We start from the raw sequence: 14930 nt of genomic DNA, 5'->3' as shown, positions 1-14930 counted from the left end.
CTACAACTCCCAGGAGCACTACAACTCCCAGGAGCCCATCCCCAGTAACACTACAACTCCCAGGAGCACATCCCCCGTAACACTACAACTCCCAGGAGCACTACAACTCCCAGGAGCACATCCCCAGTAACACTACAACTCCCAGGAGCACTACAACTCCCAGGAGCCCATCCCCAGTAACACTACAACTCCCAGGAGCACATCCCCCGTAACACTACAACTCCCAGGAGCACTACAACTCCCAGGAGCACATCCCCAGTAACACTACAACTCCCAGGAGCACATCCCCCGTAACACTACAACTCCCAGGAGCACATCCCTCGTAACACTACAACTCCCAGGAGCACTACAACTGCCAGGAGCACATCCCCAGTAACACTACAACTCCCAGGAGCACATCCCCCGTAACACTACAACTCCCAGGAGCACATCCCCCATAATACTACAACTCCCAGGAGCACTACAACTGCCAGGAGCACATCCCCCGTAACACTACAACTCCCAGGAGCACTACAACTCCCAGGAGCACATCCCCTTAACACTACAACTCCCAGGAGCACATCCCCCGTAACACTACAACTCCCAGGAGCACATCCCCCGTAACACTACAACTCCCAGGAGCACTACAACTGCCAGGAGCACATCCCCCGTAACACTACAACTCCCAGGAGCACTACAACTCCCAGGAGCACATCCCCAGTAACACTACAACTCCCAGGAGCACATCCCCCGTAACACTACAACTCCCAGGAGCACTACAACTGCCAGGAGCACATCCCCCGTAACACTACAACTCCCAGGAGCACTACAACTCCCAGGAGCACATCCCCATAACACTACAACTCCCAGGAGCACTACAACTCCCAGGAGCACATCCCCCATAACACTACAACTCCCAGGAGCACTACAACTACCAGGAGCACATCCCCCGTAACATTACAACTCCCAGGAGCATTACAACTGCCAGGAGCACATCCCCCGTAACACTACAACTCCCAGGAGCACTACAACTCCCAGGAGCACATCCCCCGTAACACTACAACTCCCAGGAGCACATCCCCCGTAACACTACAACTCCCAGGACCACATCCCCCGTAACACTACAACTCCCAGGAGCACATCCCCCGTAACATTACAACTCCCAGGAGCACTACAACTCCCAGGAGCACATCCCCCGTAACATTACAACTCCCAGGAGCACATCCCCCGTAACACTACAACTCCCAGGAGCACTACAACTCCCAGGAGCACATCCCCCGTAACACTACAACTCCCAGGAGCACATCCCCATAACACTACAACTCCCAGGAGCACATCCCCCATAACACTACAACTCCCAGGAGCACATCCCCAGTAACACTACAACTCCCAGGAGCACATCCCCCGTAACACTACAACTCCCAGGAGCACTACAACTCCCAGGAGCACATCCCCCGTAACACTACAACTCCCAGGAGCACTACAACTCCCAGGAGCACATCCCCCGTAACACTACAACTGCCAGGAGCACTACAACTCCCAGGAGCACATCCCCAGTAACACTACAACTCCCAGGAGCACTACAACTCCCAGGAGCACATCCCCAGTAACACTACAACTCCCAGGAGCACATCCCCCGTAACACTACAACTGCCAGGAGCACTACAACTCCCAGGAGCACATCCCCCGTAACACTACAACTCCCAGGAGCACATCCCCAGTAACACTACAACTCCCAGGAGCACTACAACTCCCAGGAGCACATCCCCAGTAACACTACAACTCCCAGGAGCACTACAACTCCCAGGAGCACATCCCCGGCAGCAGGTGCACAGAGTTCTGGGAGTTTCGCAGTTGCTGGAGAATCACATGACGCCATTGATTAGAATACTCGGTCCCCTAAAAAATGGCTTCTGTCTGCAGCCTACAGCCGAACATGAACTTTCCTCCACCATGGATACGAGGAGTCACTTCCTGTCTGTGCTGTCGTCACTTCCGGGTGAGAGTGAGGACGAGCTCGTCATCCTAAGAGCTCAGAGGTCCTGGGATCGTCCAGCGCCGCGGGGTCTCCTTCCCTCCCGTGCCCGGAGAATGAGCCGCGCCAAGCGGAAAGACGAGCACCCTGTGTCCAACGGGGGCGTGAAAGTGAAGCAGTCTCCCTGGAGCAAAGCATTGCGGGGGGATGCAGCCTGGGAGGACAAGGTACGGGCCACGGAGACAGGCTGGAGTGGATGGCCCCTGCGCAAGACAGTACTACTGGGACTTGTAGTCCTACAGTGTGGTATCTTAGCAATGCTGGGACTTGTAGTCCTACAGTGTGGTATCTTAGCAATGCTGGGACTTGTAGTCCTACAGTGTGGCATCTTTGCTGGGACTTGTAGTCCTATAGTGTGGCATCTTAGTTATTCTGGGACTTGTAGTCCTACAGTGTGGTATCTTTGCTGGGACTTGTAGTCCTACAGTGTGGTATCTTTGCTGGGACTTATAGTCCTACAGTGTGGCATCTTAATGATGCTGGGACTTATAGTCCTATAGCGCGGCATCTTAGTGATGCTGGGACTTGTAGTCCTATAGCGTGGCATCCTGGTGATGCTGGGACTTGTAGTCCTGCAATGCTCTTTGCTGCAGTAAGGTTCATAGACACATTGATATTTCAGATGGATTAGCAGTCAGGCTGCCATTAAACTCTCCCTTGGGCTCTTGTGATTGCTCCATGGGCATCTGATGGGGTACCAATGGTCCCACTTTCCTCTTTCTCCTCCTCCCAGTCTGGTTGCTGTTACTTGCAGCATTTAGAAAGCTAAGCTGCTGTGCTCAGCGTCGGCTCCACACACCAGAGCTAGCTCTTACTGCTGGGCGCCTGCTGTGTAATACAGCCACCACCCACTGGGATATGGCGCAGGCTCAGCTTGTGAGGCCGCTCCATAGAAATCCTTCCGACTTCTCCCATAGATGGGTGATGGGAGCAATGGGTGGGCGCCAGGCAAAATAAGTGTATGATCGCTGGCGGTCTGACCCTCCACTGATCTAAGAGCGGGGGGCCCTAAGTCTTCCTTGTAAGTGGAGGGGCACGTATGCGAGGTTTGTGTCTCGTTCATGCACGATACCGCTCCGTACACACAGGGGGCTTTGGGACCCTGTTCTTAGAATCTGTCGCTGTCCCAGTTGTTGAATCTCCATATATTTATCAATAGATGGGTGTTTATATTTTTAATGTTTCTTCTTTTGAATATCTGTTTATTTATCAGATAATGGAAACTTCGGTGTCGGCCATGAATTCACTGCAACCATCCACCATGATTGCTCATATATGGAAAGAGGTGGGGGGCTCACAAGTGGCAGGTTCAAGGCTGAAGACCACAATACATTCCATAAATCCCCTACATTTTCATAAGTCCCGTGGAACCTGCGCAAAGAGGCAGTATGTTTTGTGTGGGGCCATGCCATGGCAGCTCATTATTATAGGGGTATGTGCACCCGGTGCCTTTTAGACGCACACTTTTCCCAGAGGACGATGCTTCTAGACACATTAGTCGCCAGCGAATGAGATTTATATATATATATATATATATATCAATCAGTTGACATCACGGCCTTCTCAGGAAGATCAACCACCATCAAAATGTTTGTTTTTCTAGAATTTTCCAATAACCCCTTCCCTCCCATGGCAGCCTAACCCCTGCAGCCCCCTTACTACAGGGCCACTGTATCTTTTTCCTTGGGAGGATTATTAGAAGTGTGGGATTTATTCTGGTCCGGACTGCTGACTCTGCAGCTGCTGGCGGAGAATTACAACACCACATGGTGCCTAAGCCTCGGTGCTGGCAGAAAATATCCCGCGTGTTACTGACCCCTGACCCAGATGTAACCCTCCCTTCTCTGTCCCCTGCAGGATGAGTTCCTGGATGTCATCTACTGGATGCGGCAGATCCTGGCCATTGTATTGGGTGTGATTTGGGGTATCGCTCCTCTGAAGGGATTTGTGGGAATAGCTATGTAAGTATTCGTGGAATTCACATGTACAGTGGTCCCGATAAGAATGTATTATTTGACGGGTAACATGCCCGGTGCCCCCTATCTGGTTATATAACCCTACAGGAAGCTAATAGGGTCTCCGGTGCAAGAGGTCGCACTGTTCTTCCTCAGAAGAGATAGTATTTGCACACTTAATGTCCTATAAGAGCATTGGATCGCATACACGTCTCGTGAGGCTTATGTCAGGCTGGGGGTTGTCCAGTGAATGACGAGCGAATGTGCACTGATGTTATCTGAGCGTGCTCGTGTGCTAACTGAATGTCTTCAGTGTGCTCGAAGAATATCTTTGCGTCCCCGCAGATGTTCGACAGCTGTAACACATGCGGGGATTGCCTATCACCTGCGAGACATGCAGCCGCGGGGACTCGAACATATTTTCCGAGCGTAATGGAGACACTCGGTTAGCACCCAAGCATGCTCAGGAAACACCTGATCAGAGCACATTCACTTACCACTAGTCATCAGCTATCCAAAGAACAGGTGTTAATTTGCTGATTGGTGGGTGTCCCACCACTGGGGCCTGCACCCATAGGTCGGGAAATGGAGCATCAGGTCGTACGCCTCCATTCATTCTCTACCGGGCTAGTGGAAAAAGCCAACCATAGTGCTCGGCAGCACCTTCAAAAATGAATGGACTGGCGTTATTTTTTGCGTAGTTTCTCCTCCTTCTTTAAAGAGGTTTTGAAAAATGCCTGGTTAACCCTTTAACAACAAATCCAATTTTTACAATTTTGACTACTCTCCCTTTATGAGGTTATAGCTTTGAAGCGATTCAATGGATCTTGGTGATTCTGACATTGTACTTCATGTTAGTGGTAACATTTCTTTGATATGACTTGCGTTTATTTGTGAAAAAAAAAAAAAAAAAAAAAGTAGAAAATTTAGCTATTTTCAAACTCTTAATTTTTATGCCCTGAACTCAGAGAGTCATTTTACACAAAATAGATAATAAATAACATTTCCCACATGTCTACTTTACAGCAGCACAATTTTGGAAACATAATTTTTTTTTGTTGTTAATAAGTTGTAAGTGTTAAATGTTGACCAGCGATTTCTCATTTTTCCAACAAAATTTACTAAACTTTTTTTTTTTTAGGGACCACCTCACATTTGAAGTCACTTTGATGGGTCTATATGACAGAAAATACCCCAAAGTGACACCATTCTAAAAACTGCACCCCTCAAGGTGCTCAAAACCACATTCAAGAAGTTTTTTTAAGCCTTCAGTTTCTTAACAAGAACTAAAGCAACGTGAAAGGAAATTATCAACATTTAACTTTTTTTCACAAAAAATGTACTTTAGACACAAACTTTTTTGTATTTTCACAAGGGTAACCAGAGAAAATGGACCCCCAAATTTGTTGTGCAATTTCTCCTGAGTACGCCAATACCCCATATTTGGGGGAATCTACAGTTTGGGTGCACGGCAGGGCTCGGAAGGGAAGGAGCGCCAATTGACTTTTTGAACACAAAATTGACTAGAATCTTGATTGGTGAGCCCCTGATGTGCTTAACCCCTTTCTGACATTGGACGTACTATCCCATCGAGGTGGGGTGGGCCCGTATGACCACCGACGGGATAGTACGTCCAGCGCGATCGGCGGCGCTCGCGGGGGGAGCGCGGCCGATCGCGGCCGGGTGTTAGCTGATTATCACAGCTGACATCCGGCACTATGTGCCAGGAGCGGTCACGGACCGCCCCCGGCACACCGCGATCAAACATAATCGCGGTGTGCCGGCGGTACAGGGAAGCATCGCGCAGGGAGGGGGCTCCCTGCGGGCTTCCCTGAGACCCCCGGAGCAACGCGATGTGATCGCGTTGCTGCGAGGGTCTCTTACCTCCTCGCTGCAGGTGCCCGGATCCAAGATGGCCGCGGCATCCGGGTCCTGCAGGGAGGGAGGTGGCTTACCGAGTGCCTGCTCAGAGCAGGCGCTTGGTAAGCCTGTAGTGCTGTAAGTCAGATCGGTGATCTGACAGAGTGCTGTGCAAACTGTCAGATCACCGATCTGTGATGTCCCCCCCCTGGGACAAAGTAAAAAAAAAAAATTTCCACATAAGTAAAAAAAAAATAATAATAAAAAAAAAATCCTAAATAAAGAAAAAAAAAATAATAATATTTCCATAAATACATTTCTTTATCTAAATAAAAAAAATAAAACAATAAAAGTACACATATTTAGTATCGCCGCGTCCGTAACGACCCCACCTATAAAAGTATATCACTAGTTAACCCCTTCAGTGAACACCGTAGGGAAAAAAAGAGGCAAAAAACAACGCTTTATTATCATACCGCCGAACAAAAAGTGGAATAACACGCGATCAAAAAGACAGATATAAATAACCATGGTACCGCTGAAAACGTCATTTTGTCCCGCAAAAAACGAGCCGCCATAAAGCGTCATCAAAGAAAAAATAAAAAAGTTATAGTCCTCAGAATAAAGCGATGCCAAAATAATTATTTATTCTATAAAATAGTTTTTATCGTATAAAAGCGCCAAAACATAAAAAAATGATATAAATGATGTATCGCTGTAATCGTACTGACCCGAAGAATAAAACTGCTTTATCAATTTTACCAAACGTGGAACGGTATAAACACCTCCCCCAAAAGAAATTCATGAATAGCTGGTTTTTGGTCATTCTGCCTCACAAAAATCGGGATAAAAGGCGATCAAAAACTGTCACGTATCCGAAAATGTTACCAATAAAAAGTCAACTCGTCCCGCAAAAAACAAGACCTCACATGACTCTGTGGACCAAAATATGGAAAAATTATAGGTCTCAAAATGTGGAGACGCAAAAACTTTTTAGCTATAAAAAGCGTCTTTTAGTGTGTGACGGCTGCCAATCATAAAAATCCGCTATAAAAAATGCTATAAAAGTAAATCGTTAAACCCCCCTTCATCACCCCCTTAGTTAGGGAAAAATAATAAAATGTAAAAAAATGTATTTATTTCCATTTTCCCATTAGGGTTAGGGCTAGGGCTGCGGTTAGGGTTGGGGCTAAAGCTAGGGTTAGGGTTGGGGCTAAAGTTAGGGTTAGGGTTGGGGCTAAAGTTAGGGTTAGGGTTTGGATTACATTTACGGTTGGGATTAGGGTTGGGATTAGAGTTAGGGGTGTGTCAGGGTTAGGGGTGTGGTTAGGGTTACCGTTGGGATTAGGGTTAGGGGTGTGTTTGGATTAGGGTTTCAGTTAGAATTGGGGAGTTTCCACTGTTTAGGCACATCAGGGGCTCTCCAAACGCGACATGGCGTCCGATCTCAATTCCAGCCAATTCTGCGTTGAAAAAGTAAAACAGTGCTCCTTCCCTTCCGAGCTTTACCGTGCACCCAAACAGGGGTTTCCCCCAACATATGGGGCATCAGCGTACTCGGGACAAATTGGACAACAACTTTTGGGGTCCAAGTTCTCTTGTTACCCTTGGGAAAATAAAAAGTTGGGGGGCTAAAAATCATTTTTGTGGGGAAAAAAAAGATTGTTTATTTTCACGGCTCTGCGTTGTAAACTGTAGTGAAACACTTGGGGGTTCAAAGTTCTCACAACACATCTAGATAAGTTCCTTAGGGGGTCTACTTTCCAAAATGGTGTCACTTGTGGGGGGTTTAATGTTTAGGCACATCTGGGGCTCTCCAAACGCGACATGGCGTCCCATCTTAATTCCAGTCAATTTTGCATTGAAAAGTTAAATGGCACTCCTTCCCTTCCGAGCTCTGCCATGCACCCAAACAGTGGTTTACCCCCACATATGGGGTATCGGCGTACTCAGGACAAATTGTACAACAACTTTTGGGGTCCATTTTCTCCTGTTACCCTTGGTAAAATAAAACAAATTGGAGCTGAAATAAGTTGTGTGAAAAAAAAAAAAAGTTAAATGTTCATTTTTATTTAAACATTCCAAAAATTCCTGTGAAACACCTGAAGGGTTAATAAATTTCTTGAATGTGGTTTTGAGCACCTTGAGGGGTGCAGTTTTTAGAATGGTGTCACACTTGGGTATTTTCTATCATATAGACCCCTCAAAATGACTTCAAATGAGATGTGGTCCCTAAAAAAAAAAAAAAATGGTGTTGTAAAAATGAGAAATTGCTGGTCAACTTTTAACCCTTATAACTCCCTAACAAAAAAAAATTTTGGTTCCTAAATTGTGCTGATGTAAAGTAGACATGTGGGAAATGTTACCTATTAAGTATTTTGTGTGACATATCTCTGTAATTTAAGGGCATAAAAATTCAAAGTTGGAAAATTGCGAAATTTTCAAAATTTTCGCCAAATTTCCGTTTTTTTCACAAATAAACGCAAGTTATATCGAAGAAATTTTACCACTATCATGAAGTACAATATGTCACGAGAAAACAATGTCAGAATCGCCAAGTTCTGTTGAATCGTTCCAGAGTTATAAACTCATAAAGGGACAGTGGTCAGAATTGTAAAAATTGGCCCGGTCATTAACGTGCAAACCACCCTTGGGGGTGAAGGGGTTAAACAGTGGAAACACACACACACACACACACACACACACACACACACACACACACACACACACACACACACACACACACACACACACACACACACACTTCATACCACACCCCTCAAGGATTTTATCCCGGGTATAATGAGCATTTTGAACCCCCAGGTATGACACAGAATTTGATAACATTAGGTCATCATATTGAATGTCTTTATTAGCGCTGAGTGCAAGTGCTCGCAACTCCAGTTTGCATTGGGTGCTTGGGTATGCACCGAGTATCGCGGATGCTCAAGTGACATGCTCAAGTCCCTAATCCGAATGCTTTGCGGCTGTCAGACACCTAAAAAAAAAAAAAAATATGTGGGAATCTGCGATACCCAAGCACCTGATGGAAACTTGAGTAGCGAGCACTTTCTCTCAACACTAGAGATGAATGAATTTGGTCGGGTCCCTGCTATAGCGCTTACCGAATAAGCTGCAGAGGGAACCCGGATACCTGGAGCGTGCCAGCTGATCAGCTGTTCTGCTCCGCAGCTGCATGTATCGCGGCTGTGTGATAGTCACAACTCATGCATGGAGAGCCTGGGTGTTATGACTGTCACACAACCGTGACACATGCAGCAGCGGAGCTGATCAGCCGGCACGCTCCAGGCATCCGGATTCCCGATGAAGCTTATTCGGTAAGTTCTATAGCTTGCTGAATATACAGGGACCTAAACCAATTCACTGATCTCTACTCTACACTAGCCAAAAAATAACAATTCTAACTTCAAACCTAACCCTAATACAGCCCTAATCCCAACCCTAACTGCAAAGGATGGCAAAAAAAATGGTGGTGAATAACGGCGATCACGTGACGGGACTGTAAAAAATGGCCCTGATCATGTTCTCCAGGGTCTAAGCTACCCCCATTAGCTGAGACCCCGGAGATTTTCTGACCCAGGGCGGGGCTGAACCCTTATTTCTCGGCTCCATTAATTTAATGTCTCTTCTCTGGTGTGGATCTTGCTAGAATCCAGACCTAAACTAGACCCCTCACCCCTCCCTAGGGTGAGAAGAGCCCGTTCTGTCACCGGAACGTATAGAACATGGCCTTGCTGCATACATGATGGGTACAGATACGGTGACGGAGCACATTGAGGAGCGTGGCTGCCTTCACCAGCATGTCAGGAATGCTTTTTGGCTTTAGTCTTACAAACGTAGATAACAGGATTTTGCTTCTGATGCTACGCTTTTTTTCTCTTATTTCCCTACAGATTTTGCCTAATAAACGCCGGCGTTCTGTACCTGTATTTTAGCAGTTTCCAGCAAATAGATGAGGAGGAGTATGGTGGTACCTGGGAGTTAACCAAGGAAGGATTTATGACCTCATTCGCTCTGTTTTTGGTACATATTACTGCTGACTTTAAGGTTTCCGTTCAGGATTATTGGATTTTGTTACATGTTAAAGGGGTTGTCCAGGACTATTTGTTTTGTTGTTTTTACTATGGGCCTAAAAACTAACAGGCAGGTACAGTTAGGTCCATATATATTTGGACAGAGACAATCTTTTTCTAATTTTGGTTATAGACATTACCGCAATGAATTTTAAACAAAACTTTCAGCTTTCATTTGAGGGTATCCACATTAAAATTGGATGAAGGGTTTAGGAGTTTCAGCTCCTTGACATGTGCCACCCTGTTTTGGAAATGACCTGGGCGACCACGGAAGACAACAGTGGTGGACGATTGCAGAATAATCTCCATGGTGAAGAGAAACCCCTTCACAAGAGCCAACCATGTGAACAACACTCTCCAGGAGGTCGGCGTATCAATATCCAAATCTACCATAAAGAGAAGACTGCATGAAAGTAAATACAGAGGGTTCACTGCACGGTGCAAGCCACTCATAAGCATCAAGAATAAAAAGGCTAGACTGGACTTTGCTAAACAACATCTAAAAAAAGCCAGCACAGTTCTGGAAGAACTTTATTTGGACAGATGAAACCAAGATCAACCTCTACCGGAATGATGGAAAGAGAAAAGTATGGCGAAGGCGTGGTCCAGCTCATGATCCAAAGCATACCACATCATCTGTAAAACACTGCAGAGGCAATGTGATGGCTTGGGCATGCATGGCTGCCAGTGGCACTGGGTCACTAGTGTTTATTGATGATGTGCCACAGGACAAAAGCAGCCGAATGAATTCTGAGGTATTCAGAGCCATACTGTGTGCTCAGATCCAGCCAAATGCAGCCAAACTGATTGGTCATCGTTTCATACTACAGATGGACAATGACCCAAAACATAAAGCCAAAGCAACCCAGGAGTTTATTAAAGCAAAGAAGTGGAATATTCTTGAATGGCCAAGTCAGTCACCTGATCTCAACCCAATTGAGCATGCATTTCACTTGTTAAAGACTAAACTTCAGATAGAAAGGCCCACAAACAAAGAGCAACTGAAAACCACCGCAGTGAAGGCCTGGCAGAGCATCATAAAGGAGGAAACACAGAGCCTGGTGATGTCCATGAGTTCAAGACTTCAGGCAGTCATTGCCAACAAAGGGTTTTCAACCAAGTACTAAAAATGAACATTTTATTTAAAATTATTTAATCTGTCCAATTACTTTTGGTCCCTTTAAAAACAGGGTGGCACATGTTAAGGAGCTGAAACTCCTAAACCCTTCATCCAATTGTAATGTGGATACCCTCAAATGAAAGCTGAAAGTCTGAACTTCAACTGCATCTGAATTGTTTTGTTTAAAATTCATTGTGGTAATGTCCTATAACCAAAATTCGAAAAATGTTGTCTCTGTCCAAATATATATGGCATCTACCTGCCTGTTCCACTCAGCGGTGGTTCTGAGCGGGCACTGACTGCTCCTGCTGGCGATCCTGCTGCTCCAAGTCACCAGAGCAGCTCTTCCTCCACCAATCCGCTCTGTTGAAGTGGCATCACTACCGATGTCATTCTGATTGACATCCAACGTCCAGCGGTTAGACAGCGGAGAGCCGGCTCCAGTCAGCATGACACCAGCAGTCACACTCCGTCAACAGAACAGTGGAGAAAAGAAGCTGCTCTGTTGACATGAACTCGCCAGAATCCACTGAATCTCTGGCAGGAGTGGTCTAATGAACGTCACAGGGCACATCAGGCAGGTAGTTAGCTGCTATCTGCCTGTTATTTCTTAGGCCTGTAGTACAAAAAATAGTCTTGGATAACCCCTTTTAAAGGGATTGTTCAGGATTGAAAAAACAATTGCTAAATTATTTTAGAAACAGTACCATGCACCCTCTAAAAGGGGCTGAGCTGCAATACCATACGTGGCCTGTGGACAGACATGGCGCTGTTTTTGGAAGCATGCATTCATGTTTTGTTTTTGTTTTTTTAACAATGTGCTATCCCTTTATAGGGATCACAGATTCTTCTATTAAACATACAGAGCGGGTGGTTAATATTATTAATATAATTCCTGTAAAATATAAAAGGTACAAGAAAAAATCATGGCTTCTAAGACAAACCATCCAGGCTTTCTGGCAAGAACAGCTCAGTGCATAGCAATATTCTTGTTGACAAAACAGTGGAACCCCCTATAGACCGCATTATACGTCAAGGGGGTCCTCTGGGATCCGTCATGCGATACATCCAGAATAGCTCTGTAGCTTCGTTTGTAAGGCTGCGGCACTACAGAAAACATCTGTATGTCAAGTCGTGCAGGAGCGGTGGTCCCTATAACTGCTAGGGAATGCTCATGTACACCGCCTGCTGCACTTGTGCCCAGTTCATGGCCTTCATAGTATACCAGAAGCTCCGCCGACGAAGTGAAGACCATGCCATGCTTGTATGTGGTGGCCGTTTACCACTAGATGGCGCCTTTTTGCCCTCTATTTTTTTCTGTTTGCAGAACATTTTCCGTTTTATTATTCATTATATTAAATTGCCTATTCCGCTAAATACTGTATGGCAGTAGGGTGATACTGCAGTATATAGAGCAGGCGATTGCAGGTCCAAGTCCCCGAAGTGGACCAAAAACAAAAAGCTTTTAAAGATCTGAAGAGAAAAAAAAAAAATTAAATTCCCTCCAGAATTAGTTTTTTTTTTTTGTTTTGTTTTTTGCCACATCTTCCTGAAAAATGCAATAAAAAGCGAGCAAAACACAATATGTATTTAAAAATGGTATAATTAAAAATGTTAGTTTGCCACACAAGAAAACAAGCACAGGGCGCCATCGACTAAAGTACAAAAAACTCAGAAAATGTGTGTGTGTGTATATATGTATATATATATATATATATATATATATATATATATATATATATATATATATATATATATATAATTTTTATTATTTTATTTTTTTATTTATTATTTTTTATTTTTACAACTTCCTAGTGATCTGAAGAATACATTTCCCAGGACATTTTTTACTGCACATCGAGCACAATAGAAACAAAAATCATGGCAGGTTTTTATTTTATTTTTTTTCCTTCGGTATTTCACCACTTTTGCCATTTTTGTCCCACTTTCTAGTACATTGTATGCTGAAATAATGTAATTGAAAACTATAGCTCATCCCGACAACAAGTAAAGTTAGGACTCTTGGAAGAAGGGAAGGAAAATATAAAGGCGTGATATGAAAAGTAGCTGTGGCTGGAGGGGGGTAGAAATACCTTTTTCATATAGTGATGCACGATGATGGAAAACATAGCGCCTGAGTTCTCCACCCCAGGCTGATGTCTGCAGCCCTCCACCTATGTCCTAATGGCTTTTTTGACAAACCGTGTCAGATTGCTGTTCAGACTGTGGTTGTCCGTAACTGCACAGGGATTCCTTGGTAATTTGGGATTGTTTTTGTGAAATGCCAAAATTTCTGCACCATTTGGTGCCATTTTAATAATGGAATTTTACTATAACATTTTTATTTTTTTTTGCAGTTGTTTTTCATACATGTATGTGTTTTAACCCTCGTTTTCTCTTCTAGGTGGTTTGGGTCATTTTTTACACTGCGATTCATTATGATTGACAGTCATCAATTTTATCTCCCGTTTTGCCAAATTCAACCCGTTTTGTCAAGAAGATTGGTAATTTTTTTTTTTTTTGTAATCTGCCAATAAAAAGGACATTTCATGGGAAGATAAATGAAAAATAGTTTCTTTTTTATTCTTTAGCAGCATTAATGTTCCCTGGATGTTGACATTGGGCTGCAGGTACGGTTCACCGCCATGACTTCAGAGGTGTTGTTCTACTGTTTGCAAAGTTCTTAAAGACTTTTCCCTCCCTCAGAGGAGCTACAAAGCCTTTTCTTTCGACTCTTGGGAAATGTCAGCGTTTTCACTTGGCTACATCCTCAGCTTGTCCATTGTTCACCAGGACAGCAGCGTGACATGAGGGACGTATCCTAGAACGGGCACCGTTGTCACAGAGTAAGCTCCAGCATCCAGATTGGATCCCTGCAAATATTTTAATTAAGGATTAACGAGGCTTTCAGTATCAGCTCACACATGTTTTTTATGCACATGGAAGCGGAGACCAGTTATATCCCTTCGTATGAACTGCAGAACATCATTTCTACAGCTTGTATGTGACTGAAGCCCTCGTCCAGCTGTCCGATAATACTGTTATGCCTGATGGTAGTACAAGACAGCTGCTCCGGTGTCCCTGAAAGGGTTACAGGGAAATCATCCAAACTAACCCTGACATAAAGCTACACAGTATTGGAACAAATTTGGTATTTAACTCGGCATAAATGTGTTTTACAAATAAATCAGATTTATTGAAATTTGTCTTTGATCTTTGCAATTGTCATAACCTGTCTTCTTTTCCCCCCCTATTTTTAATAGTGATAAATATTAGGGATTCTTTTGTCCCCTACCAGACACTAATGGTGGGATTTGCCGCAGGATGACTCCCATCACAGCCCTTCCCTTTGCATTATGCAACTGTACTGCCGCGAGTCGCTCCGATGTTTTCAAGCTAAGGCCAGAATTGCTGAATGGGGTCACACACAGTTGAATTCCTACCGACAGTCTGTTTGTGGACTTGGCTACAGTGTGATCCCATTCATTAATAACACTTGAGATGTGACCACCCAACATTGCGATTGTATGTCATAAAGCCACTAAGACCTGTATCCCTGGCTTAAAGGGGTTGTCTGGGACTTTACTGTGGATGGCCTATCCTTAGGATAGGTCATCAATATCTGATCAGTGGGTCACCTGGCACACCCCCCTCCCCCGATCAGCTGTTCCCAATGTTGGCAGTGGCCAGAACTCATCCGTGACGCAAAGGTCTAATGACAGAATAGTGGCGGCAGCCGGGTACTATACATCAGAGGTGTCAAACTGCGTTCCTCGAGGGCCGCCAACAGGTCATGTTTTCAGGATTTCCTTAGCATTCCACAAGGTGCTGGAATCATTCTGTGCAGGTGATTAAATTATCACCTGTGCAATACAAGGAAATCCTGA

General features: G+C 44.8%; 1 protein-coding gene across 1 annotated transcript; it reads left to right on the top strand.

Annotated features, from left to right (window-relative positions):
* Positions 1–1742: 1742 nt before the first annotated feature.
* RAB5IF (RAB5 interacting factor) lies at positions 1743–14616 on the top strand. Its single transcript, XM_077251516.1, has 4 exons — positions 1743–2181; positions 3872–3975; positions 9744–9873; positions 13448–14616. Exons 1-4 carry the CDS (start codon positions 1849–1851, stop codon positions 13487–13489), a joined length of 609 nt encoding a protein of 202 aa, XP_077107631.1. The 5' UTR covers positions 1743–1848; the 3' UTR covers positions 13490–14616.
* Positions 14617–14930: the final 314 nt, after the last annotated feature.

This window comes from Ranitomeya variabilis, chromosome 4 (assembly GCF_051348905.1).
Source record: "Ranitomeya variabilis isolate aRanVar5 chromosome 4, aRanVar5.hap1, whole genome shotgun sequence".
Taxonomy (NCBI): domain Eukaryota; kingdom Metazoa; phylum Chordata; class Amphibia; order Anura; family Dendrobatidae; genus Ranitomeya; species Ranitomeya variabilis.
The sequence above is the reverse complement of the archived record's forward strand: the minus strand, read 5'-3'. Positions and strand labels throughout refer to the sequence as shown.